This window comes from Aotus nancymaae, unplaced genomic scaffold (assembly GCF_030222135.1).
Source record: "Aotus nancymaae isolate 86718 unplaced genomic scaffold, 86718_ANA_hifiasm-v0.15.2.pri h1tg000004l, whole genome shotgun sequence".
Taxonomy (NCBI): domain Eukaryota; kingdom Metazoa; phylum Chordata; class Mammalia; order Primates; family Aotidae; genus Aotus; species Aotus nancymaae.
The window spans coordinates 15,587,315-15,610,353 of record NW_026988415.1 but is presented as its reverse complement, the minus strand read 5'-3'; the positions used below and the strand labels follow the sequence as shown (position 1 = coordinate 15,610,353).

The following is a 23,039-nucleotide window of genomic DNA, read 5'->3' as shown; positions in this document are numbered from 1 at the left end:
CTCATGCCTGTAATCCCAACACTTTGGGAGGCCAAGGCAGGTGGATGAGTTGAGCCCATGAGTTTCAAGACCAGCCTGGGCAACATGGCGAAACCTCATCTCTACAAAAAATACAAAAATTAGACTGCTGTGGTGGTGCGTGCCTGTAGTTCCAGCTACTTTGGAGGCTGAGGTGGGAGGATTACTTGAGCCCAGGAGGTTGAAACTGCAGTGAGATATGATCACACCACTGCATTCTAGCCTGCATGACAGAGTGAGACTCTGCTTCAAAAAAAGAAAAGTAAATCATACACGTGATAAGGGTCTAGTATCCAGAATATGTAAATAATCCTTACAATTGAATGATGAAATGATAAATAGCCCAGTTTATAAACTAAGGTTTCAATAGAACTTTTACCAAAAAAAGATCTGGCCAATAAGCACATGAAAATCACTCAACATCATTAATTATAAGGGAAATTCAAATTAAAACCACAATGAGATACCACTTAAAATCCACTATGATGGGCTGTAATAGAAAAAGGTAGATAATAATAATTGTTGGTGTGGATGTGGAGAAATCAGAACCCTCACATTGTTGGTGGGAAAGAAAGATGGCTCTGCTTCATTGGAAAACAGTTTGGTAGTTCTTCAAAAGGTAAATATAAAGTTACCATATGACCCACAATTCTACTGCGAGGTAAATTCTCAAGAGAGATGAAACATCCACACAAAGATTTGTGCACAAATGTTCATAGCAACACTATTCATAATAACCAAGAAGTGGAAAAAACCTCAAATGTCCATCAATTGATAACAGACAAACAAAATGTGGTGTATACATACAATGGAATATTATTCATCCATAAAAACTAATGTAGTGATCCACGCTACAATGTGAATGAACCTTGAAAACATTATGCTAACTGAAAGGCAGATGCAAAAGGCCATATACTTCATGACTCCGTTTATGTGAAATGTTCAGAACAAACTAATCTATAGAGACAGAAAGCAGATTAGTGTTCTACAGGTGTGGGGGACAAGGGAGATGGGGAGTAGTAGGGGAGTAATAGCTAACTGGTATTGAGTTCCTTTTGGGGTGACACAAATCTTCTAATACTGATTGTGGTAATGGTTGCAAAACTCTATGAATATACTAAAAAACCAATGAATTGCACATTTGAAATACTTGAATTGATGGATTGTATTCTATGTAAATTATATCTCAATAAAGCTGTTTTAAAAAAAGAAGTAATGAGGTATAATTTACCACTAATGCAATGGGAATGATGATTTGGACTTGAAATTAAATTAATATAAAAGTAAAAGACACTCCAGGCAAAGAAATATTATTCAAACTAAAAAGAGATGAACTATCTAGCCACGAAAAGACATGGAGGAAACTTAAAAGCATATTACTAAGTAAAAGAAGCCAATGTGAAAATTGTATAATTCCAACTACGTGACATTCTGGAAAAAGACAATAAAGAGGTCGGTGGTTATCAGAGATTAGCGGAGAGAGAGGGATGAACACGTGGAGCACAGAACATTTTTATAATAGTGAAGCAATTCTGCATGATACTAGAATGATAGATACATGCCATTATACGTTTGTCAAAGCCCAAAGAATGTACCACACCAAGAGTGAAACCTAATGTAAATGACAGGCTTTGGGTGATAATGATGTGTCAACAGAGGTCCATCCATTGTAACAAATGTACCACTCTGGTGAGGGTTGTTGCTGGTGAGGGAGGCTGCATGTGTGTAGGAGGTAGGAGGTACATAGGAATGCTGTAATTTCTGTTCAGTTTTGCTATGAACCTAAAGCACTGTGAAAAATAAATTCTATTAGCAAACAAACAAAAAAGAAGCCCCCAAAAGAAATAAAAGAGTACTCTTTCTTACACTTCTAATTTTGTAAGTGGAGATCCACATTCTCTATGCTCTCAAAGGCTCCTCACTCTCCCAAGGATGAACTCCATACCCCTTTAGCTTAATTTCTTGATTTAAGAGAAAAATTAAATACCTATTATGTGTAAGATGATGTATACTAGGGGGTGAAGAGAAAATAGTAGTTTTACATACTACAACTGCTGTTAGATTTAAGAAAATAGCGAATATGTCATAGTCGAGACATAATGTTTTTCTGTATTTTTAAAATCTAGAATTTGTGACATTTGTATTGTGCCAGCATGAGTAGGCAAATGATTATAGTAAGTAAATACTGCAGAAGACATATATCTGGAAAAAATCATTTCCAAAATGATCTGATTCACTTTTTGTTTTTTTGAGACAGGGTCTCGCTCTGTTGCCCAGGCTGGAATGCAGTGGTGCGATCATGGTTCACTGCAGTCTCGACCTCCCAGGCTCAAGCAATCCTCCCATCTCAGGCTCCCAAGTAGCTGGGACCACAGGCATGCACCACCACACCGGCTAATCTTTGTTGTTGTTGTTGTTATTCGTAGAGACAAGGTCTCACTATGTTGCTGCTGGTCTTGAACTCCTGGGCTCAAGGGATCCTCCTTCCTCGGCCTCCCAAAGTGCTGGGATTACAGGCGTGAGCCATTGTACCAGGCCTCTCATTCACCTTTCATCTTCCTTGTACTCCTTTTAAACTCCCTTCACTACCCCTGTCATTGCTTTCTCCCTTTCCTTCCATCAAAGAAGCAGTGATAACCCAAATCCCAAGAATCAGAAAGGTAGTTGTAATTCATTATAAAAGAGGAAAGATTCTGAGTAGACAGGATAGATAAGAACAGAAAAGAAAATTTAGGGATCCAATAAAAGGAAAATATGTAAAACAAGAGGATATCATTAAATTATCCCAAAGATTTGTAATAGACATCTATTAATTTTTATACCAAACCTAAATTTAATCATCATTTAACAGTGGTACCCAGCAAAAGCAATTTAGCATTATACTGCACAATTCACACTCCAAAAGAAAGGAGCCATAAACACAGCTTGAGCCTTCCCTCTACTCCCAGCGATTTCAGCACTAAATCTGAGCAAAAGAAGATGAATGCTAAAAATCCCCATAGGGAATCCAGATATATCACACTGCCCTTTATTCATGAATCTTCTGTGAAGACCACTGTGAGTAGTTACAAAACTTGTGTGTTCAACTTGGTCTGCTTGGCTGTGAATCAATCTACCTGAACATCTGGGGAAATGATTGATTCTCCTGGTTATTAGTGGCAAAGTTTGGACAAATAGAGGCAGAGGACTCCAGCCATACGGTCTAAATAAATTTGTTCAGAGACACAGCAATTTCTGAATGCAACGACTAGCAGGAACTTCAATAGGAAAGGATGAAATTGTTCTATTTATCATCATTAGTTACTGTCATTACTCTCTTACTGTGCCTAATTTATAAATTAAACTTTATCATAGGTATGTATGAATAGGGAAAAGAGCCACAGTACATATAGGGTTTGGAACCATCTGTGGTTTCAGCCATCCACTGGGGGTCATATCTCTCTGCGGATATGGGGGTATTAGTATATTTGTGTTGTCAGCTCCTGACACAGGGTCTTTGTCACCAGAGTAGGGTAAATATTTATCGATGGTGCTACTAATGAGAGTACCCCAAAAATGAGTGCCTCCATGTGAGAGAAGGCCTAGGAAAAAAAGGCTATATTGCCTCACAGCAGGTGAAATAGATCATGTTACATGTCAGATTTTACAGTACTGCCATATGCTAGTCATTGTTGAAAATTTTCATAGTAGTTCTGTGAGGTTAGTATTTTTATATTCATTCTATAGTTGAAGCAACCAAGTCTCAGAGATTATATAACATGCTGAGGTCACTAAGATAAAGAACGGCTGAATAGAAATTCACATTCTGGCCAGATGCAGTGGCTCACACCTGTAATCCCAACACTTTGGGAGGCTGAGGTGGGAGGATCACTTGAGCCTAGGAGTTCAAGTCCAGCATGGACAACATAGTGAGACACTGTCTCTACTAAAAAATAAATACAAAAATTAGCCAGGTGTGGTGGTGCACACCTGTAGTTCCAGCTATGGGGCGGGGCAGGGGGTGTGGTGGGAGGATCACTTGAGCCCAGGAAGAAAAGGATGCAGTGAGCCGAGACGGCACCACTGCACTCCAGCCTGGACAACAGAGTGAGACTCTGTCTCAATAAATTTAAAAAAAAGAGAGAGAGAAATTCACATTGTAACTCCTGAAGCCTATGTTCTTTTCACCGCATCACACAACCTTTTCTTCCTCTGCTCCTTGCAATGCCAGGCTGATCCATTCCTGTGCAGGGTATTGACTCAGCTTTCCATCTAGAAAACTTTGTTCTTAAAAATCTCTATGGTGCCATTAAAAACGAATTTTTGTTGTAATTTATTATTCCTGGTATCTCATGGAGTTTTCGGTCAATGCTAACCAGAGTTGAGACAATTCTGAATGGGGCCTTTCAGAGCACAGCAGTTTGAGTCATGCATTAATGGTTTTTAAATCAATGTATTACAGATTCAGGAGAAATGGTAGGGGAGGAAACAGACTTTAAAACTTGATAAACACAGATGTGTGAGGGAAATGTTTTCACCAGTGTGTATTCTTTCACTCTCTGTGATCTGGGGATTGTTAACATCCTTTTCAGACTGATGGAAATCTAACATGGATTCTATAGCTTCTCTCCGTCAAGTCTGATTATACCAATTTGTCACAATTATTGCTTTATTTTAAATCAAAGTAGGGACACTAGTTTAGTTCCTTGCTTTTTTGTCTAGAATACTTTAGCTTTAGAAAACTTGTGAAGAAACTGCTCAAAGATGATTTAAAGTGTTCACAATTTTTTTAAAAAATATGCTAGCAGGTTGCTACAGTAAAGAAACTCATTGATTTTGCATTAAGAATTGGTTCAGAGGAATGAGCAGTTGAGTAAATCAGAAACTTAGTTAACAGGGAACCCCTTCCATGTTTGGAAAGAGATAATTACTTTAAAGGGTTTAAAGCAGAATAAGAAAGTCACAGAACTTGACATTTCACCATTCTTCGCATTTCTGATCTGAAAGAGATAAAATGTAGAAGCCCTATATCTTTTAAAGTATTTTTTCAAAAAGCTCATCAAGAATGAATTTTCAGTTTTTAGAAAAAAAGAGATAAATGAAATAGGCCCTGATTCTGGGGGAGTCCTGAGCTCCAAACAAATTTAGAAAATTTTAATTAGCTCATTTAACCTTAAGCACATCACTAGAGGCCTCATCTCTGAATAAATGTGGGGCCCTGATCCAGTAGGATTAGTGTCTTCACAAGAAGCAATACCAGAGAGCTTATGCTCTCTCTCTGTCTCTCTCTATGTCCCCTTCTTTCCCTACAGGGTCCACATGCACCAAGGGAAAATCATGTGAAGACATAATGAGATGGCAGCCATCTGCAAGCCAAGCAGAAAGCCCTCACCAGAGACTGAATCTGCCAGAACCTTGATCTTGGACTTTTAACCCCCAGATCTGTGGGAAAACAAACTTCTGTTAAGCCAAAAAAAAAAAAAAAAAAAAAAAGAAACAAAACTTTAATTAGGATTAATTAATGCAAATATGAGGAAAAGCAGAAAAGAAAAGCTAAGCCCATTGGAAGTTTCCATGCAATTCTCAAGGCCACATGTAGAAAACAGGATGAATAGTAACTGAAAGAGTAGGCAAAAATGAAAGACCCTTCGTAACTTCTGGCTCCCCATACTGCCTCATTCCAGACAACTGAGTCAGCTTATATCCATCTGCAGACAAGGCCAGGCAATGCCCATGTATTCTAAGACTGGGTCTGGCCCTGGCCAAGAGATGAATCTCAAAAGTTGCTGCAGTAGAGAGCAAATAGCTGAAGCTGCCTTGTTGCTGGCACCTGCTTCCAAGTCTCTCTGCCTGAGTTCTTTAACTAGGAAAATGGTAATAATGATAATCCCCTTCTCATTAGTATTGTAAACATTAAATGAGTTGATCCATGTTAAAAGCTTAGAATTGTGTGAGGAACATAGCAAGTGCTTAATAAATAATCACTCTTGTCACCATCATGATCATCTTCTTCATTGTATAGATTAAGGAACAGACACTAAGAAGTTGCTTTTCGCAGGCCACGTGCCAGTGGCAGCAGAAGGCAGAGATCCTATATCAAAATTCTGAATGAATGTTCTTTATATCTTACAATGTATAGCAGGTAATTTCATAAGGTCCCACATACACTTAAACATTTCTCCCTACAACTGCATCACAGTGACTGAGATCTACCTTTTTTGATAATCCTTTTTAAGAGTTTTCTAGCAATCAATAATTTTGCTAATGAAATTTGCTTCTCATGAGAGGGAATGCATTACAGAACTGGTAGAAACAGAAATGGGTTTCCTATGATGACTAAACCATAATCACACATCATTACTCTGAATAAAGTGCAAGGTTTTAATGAACAGAGCAAGGTACAAATCTGAAGCAGAAGGAAAAGGGATGGTGTTACTATAGGCATTGGTCAGAGGTCGGAGACAGGCAGCTGGGATAGAAGGGCAAAAGCTTTCCAAAAGAGTTCAGAGGAATTCCTTTGCAAACACTATGCTCTTAGGTTTCATCTATGAAACCAAGCCTGTAACTCAGATCTGATCATTCATTATTTTCTGGAAGCATAAGAGAAACCCATACCCAGAACTCAGTGATGTGTATCTATTGCTGAGATGATTTCTATGCCAAATCAGTCTCCTTCAGCTCTACTACATAAGATTTAATGATAAAAAATAATTAACAGCATAGGTTTGAGTTTGAAAAAGAGGGGTCCATCTATTAACTATATGAAAATACCAAGAATGACTTTAAAAAATCATGTACTGTGTATAAAATTTTTTCTTTGGAAAAAAAAGATAGGACATTAACTTTGAGCAGCACTTGGGCTGCATATTTTATGAGGTTTATTTGTACTGCATATCTTTGATGGGCTCTATTTGTGGCTGAAAGTACAAACACACTGATTACAATCACTCTTCCCTACATTTAGGAACAAAATTAATTATCTGCAAAAAGCAGAAAGGCTTAGACTCTCAGTCAGTAAATGATAATAGACAGCGCCCAAATATAATGACTCTACTTCCTACTTTATCTGTTTTAGGCATTCTGAGTGGAATGAAAAGGGAAAAATTAATTCACTTTCTGAATATTCTTCAGAAAGAATTTGAATTGGGTAATAAGGAGGCAGCAACAACTCTCCCTTCACCCTCCACATGAAATAAGAAAGCAGCCTTGCCAGATTATGTACTTCCTGAAGGGGCATTTTAAAAGGACATTAAGAAATCTGTAATTTCACCAAAACAAAGGCTATTTGTTTTACCCCATTAACATTCCCCCCAACAAGGAAGGGAAAGGTATACTGTAAGACCTAGAACAGTGCTCAGCACTCAGCACCCAGAAAATCATGGCTGCTGGTAATGATGAAATTTGTATTTTCTCTTCCAAAGGCTGCAACATGCTGGAAGACATCTGCTCAGAATTCCCTTATCTTTGCCTTTTGTAAAATTCTTTATTACAGCAAGTATTAAAATTCCCCCTCTCTTGAGGAAATTACTATATGACACTGCAACTTCATTAAAAAATGCTTCTGTGATGTTCAAATATGTTTTCCCTTTTTAAGGTGGGGGCAGGAGGATTGGTCCTTTTTTTCCTCTTCCTTATAATTTTCTTTTTTTTAAATTATACTTTAAGATCTGGGATACATGTGCAGAACATGCAGGTTTGTTACATAGGTATACATGTTCTATGATGGTTTGCTGCACCCATCAACCTGTCATCTACATTAGGTATTTCTCCTAATGCTATCCCTCCCCTAGCCCCCTACCCCCCACCCCCACAACAGGCCCCAGTGTGTGATGTTCCCCTCCCTGTGTCCATGTGTTCTCATTGTTCAACTCCCACTTATGAGTGAAAACATATGGTGTTTGGTCCTTTTAAGAAACAGTCGAGTTAGAAAGTGTTTTTCTGCCAGATACTTGAGCAAGATAGCAAAATACATAGGCATAAGAGGTCAGTGAGCCAAGGTTACTTGTAGTGCCATTGTGAGTGAATAATGTAGAACTACACTCACCAAGTGGAATCTTGTTCCAAGTAGGGGAAATTGAATCACAGGGAAATCACAGTGTATATGACTCTATGTTTTGTGCAGCATTTCAGCTTTTCTGATGAAGGGAGCAAGTATCCAGGGGCTTTTCTGCCCCCACAGGTAGGAGGCTACTTTCATTGTACTCTGATTCCCTAGTCACTCGACATCTTTTTAAAAAGGGATGTGGTTACTGTAGCCTTGTAGTATAGTTTGAAGTCAGGTAGTGTGATGCCAAAACAGATACACAGACCAATGGAACAGAACAGAGGCCTCAGAAATAACACCACACATCTACAACCATCTGGTCTTTGACAAACCTGACAAAAACAAGCAATGAGGAAAGGATTCCCTATTTAATAAATGGTGTTGGGAAAACTGGCTAGCCATATGACGCAGAAAACTAAAACTGGACCCCTTTTACACCTTATACAAAAATTAACTCAAGATGGATTAAAGACTTAAATATAAAACCTAAAACCATTAAAAAAAAAAACCCTAGAAGAAAACCTAGGCAATACCATTCAGGACATAGGCATGGGCAAAGACTTCATGACTAAAACACCAATGGCAATGGCAACAAAAGCCAAAATTGACAAATGAGATCTAATTAATCTAAAGAGCTTCTGCATAGCAAAAGAAACTATCATCAGGGTGAACAGGCAACCTACAGAATGGGAGAACATTTTTGTAATCTATCCATCTGACCAATGGCTAATATCAAGAATCTACAAGGAACTTAAACAAATTTACAGGAAAAAATACAAACAACCCCTTCAAAAAGTGGACAAAGGATATGAACAGACACTTCTCAAAAGAAGACATTTATGTGGCCAACAAACATGCAAAAATGCTCATCATCACTGGTCATTAGAGAAATGCAAATCAAAATCACAATCAGATACCATCTCACGCCAGTTAGAATGGCGATCATTAAAAAGTCAGGAAACAACAGAGGCTGGTGAGGATGTGGAGAAATAGGAATGCCTTTACACTGTTGGTGGGAGTGTAAATTAGTTCAACCATTGTAGAAGACAGTGTGACAATGCCTCAAGGATCTAGAAGCAGAAATACCATTTGACCCAGCAATCCCATTACTGGGTATATACCCAGAGGACTATAAATCACTCTACTATAAAGACACGTGTACACGTATGTTTATTGCAGCAGTGTTCACAATAGCAAAGACTTGGAACCAACTCAAATGCCCATCAATGATAGGCTGGACAAGGAAAATGTGGCACACATATACCATGGAATACCATGCAGCCATAAAAAAGGATGAGTTAATGTCCTCTTCAGGGACATGGATAAAGCTAGAAACCATCATTCTCAGCAAACTAACACAGGAACAGAAAATCAAACACTGCAGGTTCTCACTCATAAGTGGGAATTGAACAATAAAAGCACACGGACACAGGGAGGGGAACATCACACACCGGGGCCCATCAGGGGAGGGGGGCTAGGGAAGGGATAGCATTAGAAATACCTAATGTAGATGACAATTTGATGGGTGCAGCAAACCACCATGACATGTGTGTACCTATGTAACAAACCTACACGTTCTGCACAGGTAACCAAGAACTTAAAGTATATATATATATATATATATATATTTTTTTTTTAAAGGCATTGTGGGCTCCCTCACTGTTGTCTCAGGACCACAGGGGTACTCAGAATATCAGATCATGGTGAGATCTTCTTGGATTTCTGCCTACTTGGGCAAATATCCCTGGCTTTCTAACCTTTCTGAATATACTCTGAGGACAAATACGTCCTCTTTGTCACTGCTTCAGGTGTGGATAAGTATCTGCTTACTACTCTGTGGTTATCACAATGCTTCACCCTAGAAGTGCAATAAAAGACAAAACTTAATTAATTCAACCAAGTCACTTAGCAAACACAAAACTCCCAACCCTATAGCCTGAACAGAGCAGGAAAGAAATGACAGCTTAGAGACAGAAAGAGAGCAATGGAGTAGCTGAAGGCCCAGAGTAGCAGAGATTACTGCTAATGAGAAGCAACGAACAGGTGCCCCTTTGATACTTCCGTTTTAAAGTATTCTCTGAAGAGCTGAGAAAACTGCCACTGTTCTCAGTATTTGGATGTGGCTTCTGCTACCCTCCAACAGGTGGCACACGGGCCTGCTTTTTGGCCAGTCAGTCAGGGTTGAGCTAATTGTCTTTTACTAACTTCTAATTTCCTTACCAGATCCTCCAAAAGCATTGAGAACTTGAAAGGTTCTTGCAGCCATCCAAGGGTGGGGGACCATGTGTTGGAAGACAATTCTCCACGGATCTCTTGTGTTTGGCATGTCTCAGGAACAGACGAACTGACTGCTCTTTGTTCCAGATTATCCTTTTCAAGCATCTTTGTATAGTGAACAGCCTTGGAAGATAGAAATGCTATTTCCCTTTAGAGTAAAGAGCAGGTGGGCTTACTATCTACTATAAAGATTTGAGTTCCCTAAGTTTAAAGTTTCTCTCCTATAATGCAACTCACTAAGTGTACAGGAGTCATTCAGTTCTCTTTGCTTTACCTTGTGGGATTTGGGACTCACGGATCTGGCACAAATGCTAATACTCTGGCTGCTGCTATTGCTGTAAGCAATAAACTGTCCTTCATCTCTGACACAGGATTCTTATACCATTAACTAACATTGATGACACTGCAGCAGGCTAACTTGTTTGCTTGAAATCAGGGTAAAAATCTCAGACTTTTCACAGCTCTTGAGGATGTGTTCCTGCCACATCAGTCCACTGACCACAGAAAGGATGTAAATTTTCTCTCTAAAAATTCAGAACATATAAGCAACTGGCAACTATGCCAAGGCAAAGGCAAGCAATTCTAGATGTATGAAGAACCCATGTAATTTCTTAATATGACCTATAATGTATATATAATTTCAGGATGAAACATTAAAAAAAGCTCCCCTTATGTAACCACTTTTTGAAACTTACCATGAAGTAAATAAACATTTATTGCCTAAAACATGGTACCAATTTTTTCATTTGTATTCTTGCAATAAATAGGTAATCTGTGTTTTAAAACTGTCACTGAAGCTATTTTGATTGTGAATGAAAAAGTGATGGCAGCCTGTAAACAGTTTTTGTCTTTCCGGAAATAAACTTCGTGGAAGTAAAGTTGCTTACCATAGTTCTAGATGCTGACCTGCAGACACTAATTAGGTAGTAAGCTATTTTCTTGTTTTTATCACTTTCAAATTACTTGGTACTGAAAACAGCTTCTATGAATTCAGACATGGTATCTCTATCTGAGACTGAAAAATGAAAGTCCAAAGTGATAGCACGAGGAGAAAAACACTGACATTCTGACACCTGAGAAATAACCTCAGCCTTCAAAAGCGGAGAGGAAGGTAAGGCTAATCTTGGAAATTCTTATGAGTTACAGTCACTCACACAGACAGCAAAATATAAGAGTTTGATGGAATTAATTATTATTGAGTATCAACAGAGAATCTTCCCCAGAGCTTCCCAGCACACAAAAATTAATAGTGACTTCTTCAGAAATCCTAGCAAAGGAAATGGATGTATTTGGAAACGTTAGGTTTTCAGTAGGCAATGTTACTATTATTAAATACTAAGGATACTCCATGCTGGAGATCTGATGTTCTTCTAATGTTCAGAATCAAAGGCAGATGCATTAAAAACTATCTGTTGGTCCAATCAGCAGATTTCCCACTTTGCAAGTGGAAGAGAACCTCTTTCTCACTACTGGCACTGCTCACATAGATAGATTCCAGACCAAGTCATCTGATTGTGTGACTGGACCTTCCATCAGCTACACATTCTTTCTTCTCCTTGAAACTACTTTGTTCCTTTAAGTGTTATGAAGATGAAAAATCTCATACCTTTTTAGTATTTCATTGGGAAATACTAGAGCAAAAGTCTCCAAGGAGGGAGAATGAATTTAAAAACTGTGCAGCTGGAAAAACAGTAGGGAGTAATACAGGATATTAAATAATATAAGAAAAACCTACTTTGTGTTTGGGGAATAAAGATTCTGCTAAAGAGAATGGAACTATTTGAGAGAGCAATATAGAGTAATGGTTAAGAGCATGAGCTTTGGAGTCAGACAGATTCAGCTTTGAGTACTAGTTCTGGCACCTACTAGCCACGTGACCCCTGAGAGCAACACAACAGAGCCATGTGCATCCTTCCAGCTACTCCTTCTGATCCCCAGTGGCCATGATAGTGCTTTCACTATTAGATGCTCAATAAATGCTTCCTGCAATGAATCCTATTTCAGGTAGTGCTAAAATGAATATCACAACAAAAAAAGAAAGGGATAAATAATGGTGGTAGAAAAGGTTGCAATTCTATACAGTGTTCAGGGAAGCATAGAAAAAGCCAAGGTAATGAAACTGTGGGAAAGGAAGCACTAACTCTGAGAAATGCTGAGATGAATCAATAAAGAAAGTATGTATGTGCATACAAGTGGAGAAATAAAAGTGCAAACAGCCATGTGAAGACATGAGCAGTTACTTTGGGGATTAAAGGAAGTAAACAAAATTACAGAAAGTTTTGGGAAAGTTTCTGGGAGAGGGATAAACATCTAACATGCTAATTATTAATCATTCAGTAAATGGATGAATTATACATGAAATGGGCAATGGCTATGCATATAGTCCACACATTGGTATATGTTAACAGCAATCAAAATGGTTTTCAGGATAAAAACAGTTGTATTTTAAAAAGAAGCCGTGGCATTCAGCAGTTTCAGTGTAACAATACTGAAAATATGTGTATTGCAAAATAGTACATATTTGTAGTTGCTTTAAGGTATAAGATGTGGAATTCAATAATGCACTGATAAATTTAACAGTGATACTTTCACCCAAATACTATTAAAGAGCTATTCAATTCTCACTTGGGGCCAAGATATTCATCCTAGTTTGTATAGATATTTATCTCAGTTTGCAAAATGGATCTATTTATAGTCTCACCATTAATACTTTCTTGGACTTTTCAGCACAAATCTTCACTTTCTCCCTCCCTCCCTCTCCCCTCCACACATACATTCAAACACATACATTTTCACACAATTACTATTTTTATTTACTTCCTTTAGACTAAAATAACATTAAGAGATTTTAGCACCTAAAAATAAGTTTAAGAAAAACTCATTTTTCATTTGGCACTTAGATCACTGTAGTAAGAAAGAGTACTGGACTGGGACTTAGTTAGTACTTGCCATGTTCCTGAAAGCCTAACATTGCATTTAATCCCCATATCTAGACCGCATTTTATAGATGAAGAATTCAGTGTCCTAGCTTTGCCATGAATTGCCTGTGGAACTTAGGCCATTCACTTCCAACCTCTGGGGCTTATTTTCTTTATCTTCCAAATGAGGTGGCTGGATTTCCTCCCAAGGGAGCATCAGAATCAACTGGGACATTTTTTAAATAAAAAATCATCTGGGCATGGTGGCTCATGCCTGTAATCCTAGCATTTTGGGAGGCTGAGGCAGGTAGATTGCTTGACACCAGGAGTTAAGAGACCAGCCTGGCCAACATAGCGAAACCATCTCTACTAAAAATACAAAAAATTAGTCAGATGTCATGGCACAAGCCTGTAATCCTAGGTACTCGGGAGGCTGAGGCATGAGAATAGCTTGGGCCTGGGAGGCGGAGGTTGCAGTGAGCCAAGATTGCACCACTGCACTCCAGCCTGGATGACAGAGTGAGACCTGTCTCAAAAAAATATCATCTGACCTCTTCACACACCTTTGGTATTAGAATCTCTGCAGGGGTGGACTCCAGGAATGTGTCTAACAAGTAACCCAAGTGATTGTGATGATGAGCCGAGTTTGAGAACAGGATCCTTCACCACCTCCAGTGGTGCTGCCAGCAACAACACCCCAGTATTTGCCTACCTGCCTTCACTTGGTAGTCTGAAGTATTGAGAACTATCCTAAAGTAAACTAAAGCACCAACCAGCCGCACTTAAAAAACTGAACAGTTCCACACTCACTTAGAAGACCGAAACAACTTTCATAATCTAGGTGGATGACAGCCACACAAACAACTAGGCAAACTCTCTGTGTGGCAGACCTCATGGCATGGCTTAAAGCCAGCTCGAAAGGCTATCCCGACAGAGCTCAGGAAGAGAGAATTTTTAAAGAAGTCTCTCACCACAACTGAACCTCAAGCAGGACTGACTGGCAGGGTTTTACATTTTATCGCAACAGGAAGGTGAGGGGGCTACTGGAAAATCTCATTAATGCTTTCGTTTTAAACCAGCTTTTGCTTTGGGGCATTCCGTGGGTTTGTTAATGTGAATAGAGCTCTGCAGCTCCCACTTCCCCTCGCCTTCATAAATGCCCAGTCCCTTTCTGACCCGTACTGAGTATGGGCTGGATCACACCTGGCCAGTGATTTCCCCCACCCCCACCATTTGGTACATACTACTTAGAGTTGGTGATCATAAAACATGAACAAGGAAGAGTTTACATATGTTTTCTCGTTTAGGTCAGGCAATTCCCTGGGGATGGCAGACTTCACGCTCTCATAACCAGCTGGGAGCTGGAAGCAATCAGGCCCTTAATGGCCAAAACAGAAAGGGCTTGCATCACTGAGCACCTCCTGACAGCCAAAGCCTTTCTTCCTGAATGATAATGACATGAAATGCACTCCCCCTGCACGCATGTGCATGTGCACGTGCAGACACACAGGCGTGTGCATGTACCTAAAATGTAGCAGGTTTGACAGCCAGAAATAGCTATCCAATTTAGGTTCACTATGTGTTGGCAAAATCCTAATGGAGCTCTTAGAGTAAAACTCTGGGAGGGTCTAATGGGGGACAGAATGGTATGATGGAAAAAGTATTAGACTGTAGCAGCAAAAGACCCTGGATTCTACTTCTGGATCCTCCATTAATTGTATAACTTTGGATAAGCCTCCCTGAACTTTATTTCTTCCTTTGCAAATCAATGGGATTGGACTAACTAATCTCCCACAGCCCTTTCAACATTCACATCATGGTGAAATGTTCACGATGGTGAAATGTATTCAGTTACATGTCTGTCTATCAACTAGACTGTGACCTTTCCAAGACTTAAGAACTATGGCTTGGGTAGTTTTGAATATCCAGCACCTAGCAAAGTGCCATACACAAAGCAGATGTTTAATAAATGTTTCCTAAATGAACCTTCATGTCTAGTGCCTGATCAAAACAGTGCACTTAATTCTTTAAAAGCTCCTCGCCTCATTTTTTCATGTGTTAGAAGCATCACATGGCCAGGGGCAGTGGCTAATGCCTATAATCCCAGAACTTTGGGAGGCCTAGGTGGGTGGATCACCTGAGGTCAGAAGTTCGAGACCAGCCTGGCCAATGTGGTGAAATCCTGTCTCTGCTAAAAATACAAAATCAGTCAGGCATGGTGGCATGTGCCTATAATCCCAGCTTCTCTGGAGGCTGAGGGAGGAGAATCGCTTAGAATTGGGAGGCGGAGGTTGCAGTGAGCCAAGATCGCGCCACTGCACTCCAGCGTAGACAACAGAGCGAGACTCCGTCTCAAAAATAAGTAAGTAAGTAAGTAAATAAATAAATGCACCACAGGAAGATACCTTTTTTCAAGATCAATTGTGTTGCTGTGACATGACCAATATCAGAGGCAATCTTTAAACACTCCTACATCCTGTCTTTAATGTTGTCTCTTTATTTTCCTCTTACTGAAAGCATTTCTATGCCCCTGGCATGCTTTCTTTGTTTGTTACACACAGTGGGCCCTCAATCAGTATTAGGTGAATGAACATATGAATGCATTTACTTTTTCTAGTTTTGTAAAATTTACTTTTGCAGAAGGCCCCAGAATCTGGCCTCAAATTGTGAAGCAGTCAAGGGAATAATTAGCCACTGAAGAACACCATAATTAGATAGGACATTTTTGTTCATTTTACTATAAAATATTTTTACAGGAAATGTGTTTTAAATGGCTAACATTGTGAATGGGGCAATTACAGTAACTCCATAAGTAGCCATGCTGAGGGCTGTATCATTTTTGTCCTCCTTCCTAGTTTAATTCACCAAAGAAACCAATTACTCCTAGAGTTTAAAGACAAGCTGAAATAGCCTAATCCACCCTCCACATTTTGGATAAGCAACAGTTCAGAGTGCACAGCAGTTGCACTGTATAGATGCTAAGGGTGTGGGTCAACTAAGTGAACCAAGTCTGGGTTTGAATCCCAGCTCCTCCAACTTAACTAGCTTTGAGGAAGAAATCAGACTTAGTGTTTGATAGATCAGTAGGGTGACTATAGTGTATAGTAATCTATCATATATTTCTTTCTCTCTCTCTCTTTTTTTTTTTTTTTTGAGACAGGGTCTTACTCTTTCACCCAGGCTGGGGTACAGTGGCGTGATCATGGCTCACTGCAGCACTGATCTCCCGAGCCCAAGTGATCCTCCCACTTCAGTCTCTCCAGTAGCATGGCACCATGCCTGGCTATTTTTTGTATTTTCTTTTTTTTGTAGAAATGGGGTCTTTGTGTTGCCCAGACTGGTCTTGAACTCCCAGCCTCAAATGATCCTCCCGCCTTGGCCTCCCAAAGTGTTGGGATTACATGCGTAAGCCACAGCACCCAGCTGTGTATATTTCAAAGTAGCTAGAAAAGAAGAATTTCAATGTTTCTAGCACAAAGACAAATACTTAGGTGATGGATATCCGAATTATATTGATTTGACCTTTACAAATTATATGAATGTATTAAACTACCACATGTCCCTTGAAAATATGTACATCTATTGTGTATCCATAAAAAGTAATTAGCAGAAATAGAATATTTCTAAAACAGAAAACAAAACAAAACAATACAAAACAAAACCTAGCTTCTAGGTTTATTAGGACTGATTTCATGGGTTACTGTGAAGTAATAATATGTAAACTGGCCAGCATAGCACTTGAGGTGTAGTGGAAGCTCAACAATAGTAAATATACTATTCTGCCACCTCCTCCTACAAAGCTGGCAGCATTCAGGAATCAGATATTACCTTAGGGGAACTGACTGGTAGCTCTTGGCTATATGTTCTGCTATACATTGGATGTTGGTATCTCCCGTGGTTCCATTACTAACAATATCTGACTGAAACCAAGCAAACTACTGCCTCACCCACAGAACTTCCCTTCCTCAATCAGGAATTTCATCAGGCTTAGGCTGATATAATCAAGGCTATAAACAAAACCACTGTAGAACATGGACGTTTGCCTTGCTTATGTGCTTGTGAGGTTTAGTTAGTGAACTCTAGCTGGATCTTTTGTGTTTAAAGTCACCACTCAAAATGCTAATGTTATATACATGATTGAAAACACCAAGAGGAAATCAGAATCAGAAAAATTGGTGATAACCAAATTAAAGGGAGACCTGGTCAATTTCTGAAGCATGGCTCTTCCATTAACTATAGGTGGGTGCTCTTGGGCAAGGTGCAATTTCACTAGGCTTCAGTTTCCTCATTTATAAAATGAAGATAATAGCTCCCACTTCACAGGCTTGTCCTCTATTATATATCAATAATGAGGATTATGATAACTGACAATAATGCTAATAATAGTCAACATTTATTGAAGACACCACATACCAGACACATGCTAAGTGCTTTATCAAACATCATTCCCTATGAAGAAGATATTCTTTTTATTTCTATCTCATGAATCAGAAAAATGAACTAATAAAGATAAAATGACTTCCCAACATCCCACAGTAAGGAAGTGGGTGGAGCCAGGTTTTACGATTCCATACGCTGTGATCCTAATATGCTGCCTAACTCTGTGAGGTCATTCAGTCCCTGGTCATCCCTCCCCGCCTTCCAATTTTGTTCTCATTTCTCTCCATCAGCGCCTGCTACTGACCACCTCACCCCAATAAGCCTCAAATCCTCTGAAAACTATAGACTGGTACTCACAGTGGTAGTCAGCTTTCCTGCATTCTTCTGGACATACTGGATGGAATCGTGGATTGTTGAAAAGAGACCAAGCAGTATGTTTTCCATGTCATATATTCTGTACATGCCATTCACAAGTTCTTCAAGAGACAGAATGTATTCTCTCCAGTACTTGTCAATCTCCACCACACCTGCCATACAGCCTTGCATGACCACATTGCAGTAACCACCACAAGGTTTAACCATCATCAGTCCCTGGCAGTAAGAGCAGTACCACATTCTGGTGAGCATTCGGCCACAGTCCTTACTGAACTTCAGGTGATCGGTTGTGTTGATCACTTCAATTCCAAGATTTAGAGCCTGAAGGAAGATCCTAGTGACTTGCAGTGACTTGGAAACCTGGGTCATAATAAGCTTGGGGAAATTCCCAAATACTTTCAGGTCACGTCTTGCTCCTCGGAGGCACTCATTTATGTCCAAGGCCGAATCAGGCAGGCCTGGGTTCATTAGCTGGGTATAGATGACTGGAAACAGGCTGTCAAACAATTCATTGACCATGTCATCCACATTGATGTCAGAACCCAAGATGTAGAGAGACACATCTGTGAAAAATTCACCCACGAACTCAAAAGCTTGTGGAGTCAGGCTTGAGTAGTTGTTCTTGAACATGGCATTGGTGTAGTTCTTGGCATGGCGAACAACAATTTCAAAGGCCTCTGTAAAAAAAGAGATATAAAAATGTGCACAAATTAAAACATGAAAATCCAGGGTAAATAAATCCAGGCCTGTAAATAAATTGAGACTTCTCTATTGCTGTGGTGATTAAGGTCCCATTTGCCTTAAATAATTGACTTTTATTCATTTCTGGTATTGCCTCTACTCTTACAGTCGTTTGCTCCTATAAATCAATTTTCCTTTCTGAACATGAAGTCCAGATTCTGATGTGCACATACATTCTTAAACACACAAATTATATTTCAAATGACAAAAGCCAAGATTCGGTTAACATTTCAGCCTTTCATGAAAATATTGATTAAAAATTGGCTAAATGAGAAGTTATTTCTGTTTTTCTCACATTGATTTATTCAGTTAAAAAAATATTGTATTTTAGGACATTTCATTTTTAGACAGAGATAAATATTTGACAACAAACCATATATTGTATAAACTCACATAACAGTTTAAGCCTGTTTAGCCCTGGAGGAGAGGCAAGTTCCTAGCCAAGAATAAAAGCTATCACGAATTTAATCATTTTGGTAGATTTTCTCCTGATAACTTTAAAGGGAGCTTTCTGACAGATTGCCAGACCTGGAAATGGAATTTATCCAAGGCATTTGTATCTGGGTGGAAAAACAATCCATGTACTTATCTATCATTTGGTATTGAAAATAACACCTCTAGCATTTGCAAGCTGAACATCTGGAAGGATAACTACTAAGCTTCCTTGCTAAGTTCAGCTTCCACATGGCTTGGAAGCCTTATCTGCTCTACAGAGACCACAAATTCATGATTACATCTGCTGCCCCAACCCCTTGGCATAAAGCCCAATCAGTGTCATTGGTCTGAAAGAGAAAGTAGTAATGTCACCATCTCATTTCTCCAAACTGAAACATCCCAGACCCAAATTATTTCAAATAATCAGAATTCTACATTGATATGAGGGAAGGAAAAACAACCACAATAGGCTTTTGAAGAAATAAGATAGAGTTTAAAAACAAACAAAAACAGCCAAGTTTCCTGAGACACTTGAAATTAACTTAGTCCTTCCTTTCATTTCCTTCCAAAGTGCAAAGGTCCATGACAGATGCACTCCAAATGATGCCAGTTCATGAGCCTTGAAAAATCAAATTATTACCACTTTTAGACTACCAGAGAGACCATATTCCAACAGTTCCTTGGGATCTCTTAGTCCAACATTTCAGTCATCTGTGGCAGAAGTACGCTCTAGGTTGTGCTACCACCATCTGCCTCAGATCCCTCTCAGGGTAGAACATACTCCTTAGATTCTTCCCTTGGGCTTATGACATGCCCAGCAATGTTGAATAATTGCCAGTGCAGTTCTATTGGGCTTCCAAGCCCACTTGAGAAAATAATGAGTTTAAGACAGAACTTAACTTCCTACAAAGGTTTTTGAGTATATGTGTGTTGGCTACAGGTCTGAGGGCAGGGAGAGTGTAACATTCCCTGAGGGACACTAGCTTGCATTGATTACTTCTACTTTACAGCTGTGTGTCCCTGGGGGAAAAAAATCTGCCTATCCATAAGTTATCGAATGTGCATTTGTTTTGTTTGTTTGTTTGTTTAGAACATTAAGCAATTCCTAGAAAGTTGCTCTATCTTATAACAACTCTCCAAACTCCACATGTTACTTTAGTCTCAATTCTTGTTTTATAAAAGTTGTATGAGGCCAAGTGATTATCTAACCCAATACAGAAGACCAGTCAATAAATTCATTAAAATCATCAGAAATTTGCAGATTTGAAACTATTCATTCATTTTAATTTCAGCTAGCAATCACTTGTTATATATCAGGCTCTGTGCTAGCTGCTAGAGGTACGTAAGTACTGGGTAGATGAAGATAAACGATAGACCATCCTTGTCTTAGAAATATTCACAAGCTATATGGTTTAGAGTTTACAAAACATTCTCAAGTATATTACAGCATCTACTTTTTACAACAATCTTTTAAGTTTTGTATTACAACTCTCATTTTATAGATGACAAAATAGAGGCTCAGTAGAGTTAAAGCATTTTCCAGTGGTCACACAGGAAAGTAGAAGCAATCAACACAAACTATTGTCTTCCATAACAGTTACACTCTTGCTGCCCTCCGACTTACAACCAATACACATATTCTCAAAAATTTTGGCAGAAAGTAAACTTCTATTTTAAACTCATTATTTTCCCATTGGCTTCTCATCTTCAAATGGAAATGTACTAGAAGAAATTGCAACCCAAAGGTCACAAGGCAGAGTCACACTTTCACCTTTGCCTTTGTGCAGAATGAAGAGAAGGAAAAAGACTGCTGTGGATATGCCACTCCTGTAGATCTCAATCATCCAAGCAACCCTAAAATGAATTCTATACAAGGCGAGTTTTATCTCAAGTATAGTGCATTCATTCTCTAATGTACAAGATGTATAACAGTGAGATTCCATAGATGGTACTGTCATAACCTTTTTCTTTAAAGTTTCTGTTACTAGCACTCCTAAATCGATAGAAAAAGAAAATTATAAAAGATCATGAACTCTTCTGCAGAAAGAATAATCACAATGCATATTGCAACGGAAAGGGCTATGGGTTTACTTTGAACCTCAAGCTCATATGTACTCCCTGCTCCAACTTCTACAGCTCAGAATTCACTTAGCACATTTTTGGGCTTTGCCCAACCCACTTACTTCTGTATCACAGGACAACAAACTAAATCATAACTGCTCAACTACAGGCTCCTAGGAGACTTATAGAAACCAACACTAGTTGAAAAGTGATGCTCAGTTTTTCTTGGAAACTTGAGGTCTCATGAAATGAAGTCAAGGGCTAGAATTACTGCAAAGACGTTCAGCTCATTGATTTTTTTGGTCAGATAATAATGTAAACTTCAACTAGGAGAGGTTTTCCTCTGCCTCCTTCTGGGGAAGAAATCAAGTGTTACATCCAGGAAAATTTTGGACAAACAATGTAAAATCAGAGCTATCATGAAAATTTTGGCATTGAATAGAAAATATTCTAATTGTTTACAACATAAAGAAAAATAAATGGTGCAGACAAATAGATTTAATAAATTTGGGTTAATACAGTCCTAATATAGCAAGGTTTCTAGATTTCTAGATGTCCCTATTATCATTCTGGTCACCACCCTTTGGACATGCTCTAGTGTTGTCAATGTCCTCCTTAAATTATGATGTTCAAAAAGGGATACAATTCTCCAGATGTGGTTTGATAGTGAAGTGTACAATCAGGCTATTACCTCCCTTTAAATGGTTCAATAACTTCTACTACCCCCCAGGACATATAGCCTATCACTGTAGCAAAATGACTGTCCTTAGTATTTGATACTGATGTTCCTGTATTCAGACACAGACAGGAAGAAATGTGTTTTTATGGGCCTTTTCAGTAGTAAGCTGGGTATTTAAAAAAAGGAGAGTATATTTGTGCTTGGAAGAAGAGAGGAATAAATGAACCATGGAATCTCTTTCAAGTCCTTTAGGATAAGGCAGTCCTTATAGAAGCAGATTATTTTTTTTCAAGGCAGTTTTTCCAGCACTGTAAGAAAGGGAAATACTTAAGAACTTTTTTATGTTCCTGGTATAAATGCCTCACAATGGGTTAGAATAAAAATGGTCCTTGTTTTCAAGCTTAGGTACCTTAATGGAAAAAAGAAAAGTAATATTTATGAAGTACCTGCAAGGTACATGCCAGGATCTGTGGTAAAATTGGTCATATCTGTCTTCTCATTCAACTTTAACATAACCATATGTGTTTGTAATTATTTTTATTTTACTGGCAAGGAAACAGGCTCCGAGAGGTTATGTGACTCAAAGAAGATAATATCTCTAGTTAAATGCTAAGTGATTCTAACCAAAGCACTTGGTAATTCCAAAATGTGCTTCAGATTTGAAAACTGGATGCTGAGAGACTTCTGGGTTCAGCTCTAACATGTAAAAAGCCTAGAAGTTGTTGTGCCCATCCTCAACAACGAGAAAATAGCCAAAGAAACAGAATCAATGATTCTTCTCAGACTCATCTGAGAGTTGAGGTCAGGGCAAACTGCAACCCTGAAATCTGAGGAGACATGCAAATACAGAGAATCACATCTGAGATTAATTTACCCAGAGCAGAAGCCGCTGAAGCCACAAACTCGTAGGAATACTTAGATAATTTTAACAAATTGCCAGAGGCTGAATGTGGACTAGCTCTAGACTTATAAACTCCGGGGGCCCCAGACTTATGGATCCCCACACTTCTATGGGTTTTATATCTAAAAACCACACAAAGTTCTCACAGCAAAGATGCAAGAAAAATATCTTTGTTTTTCAGGCAGAGAAAGACAAAAAGTAGTAATTTTGAAATATATCATGAGCACTCTC

At 38.8% G+C, this 23,039-nt stretch overlaps 1 protein-coding gene across 1 annotated transcript in view; it reads right to left on the bottom strand.

The window, feature by feature from the left end:
- Positions 1-23,039, bottom strand: part of GPC3 (glypican 3) — a 456,271-nt gene that overhangs the window by 202,387 nt on the left and 230,845 nt on the right. The window contains exon 3 of the mRNA XM_012474320.2: positions 17,974-18,668. Coding sequence (XP_012329743.1) covers positions 17,974-18,668 — 695 coding nt within the window. The remainder of the gene's footprint in view (positions 1-17,973; positions 18,669-23,039) is intronic.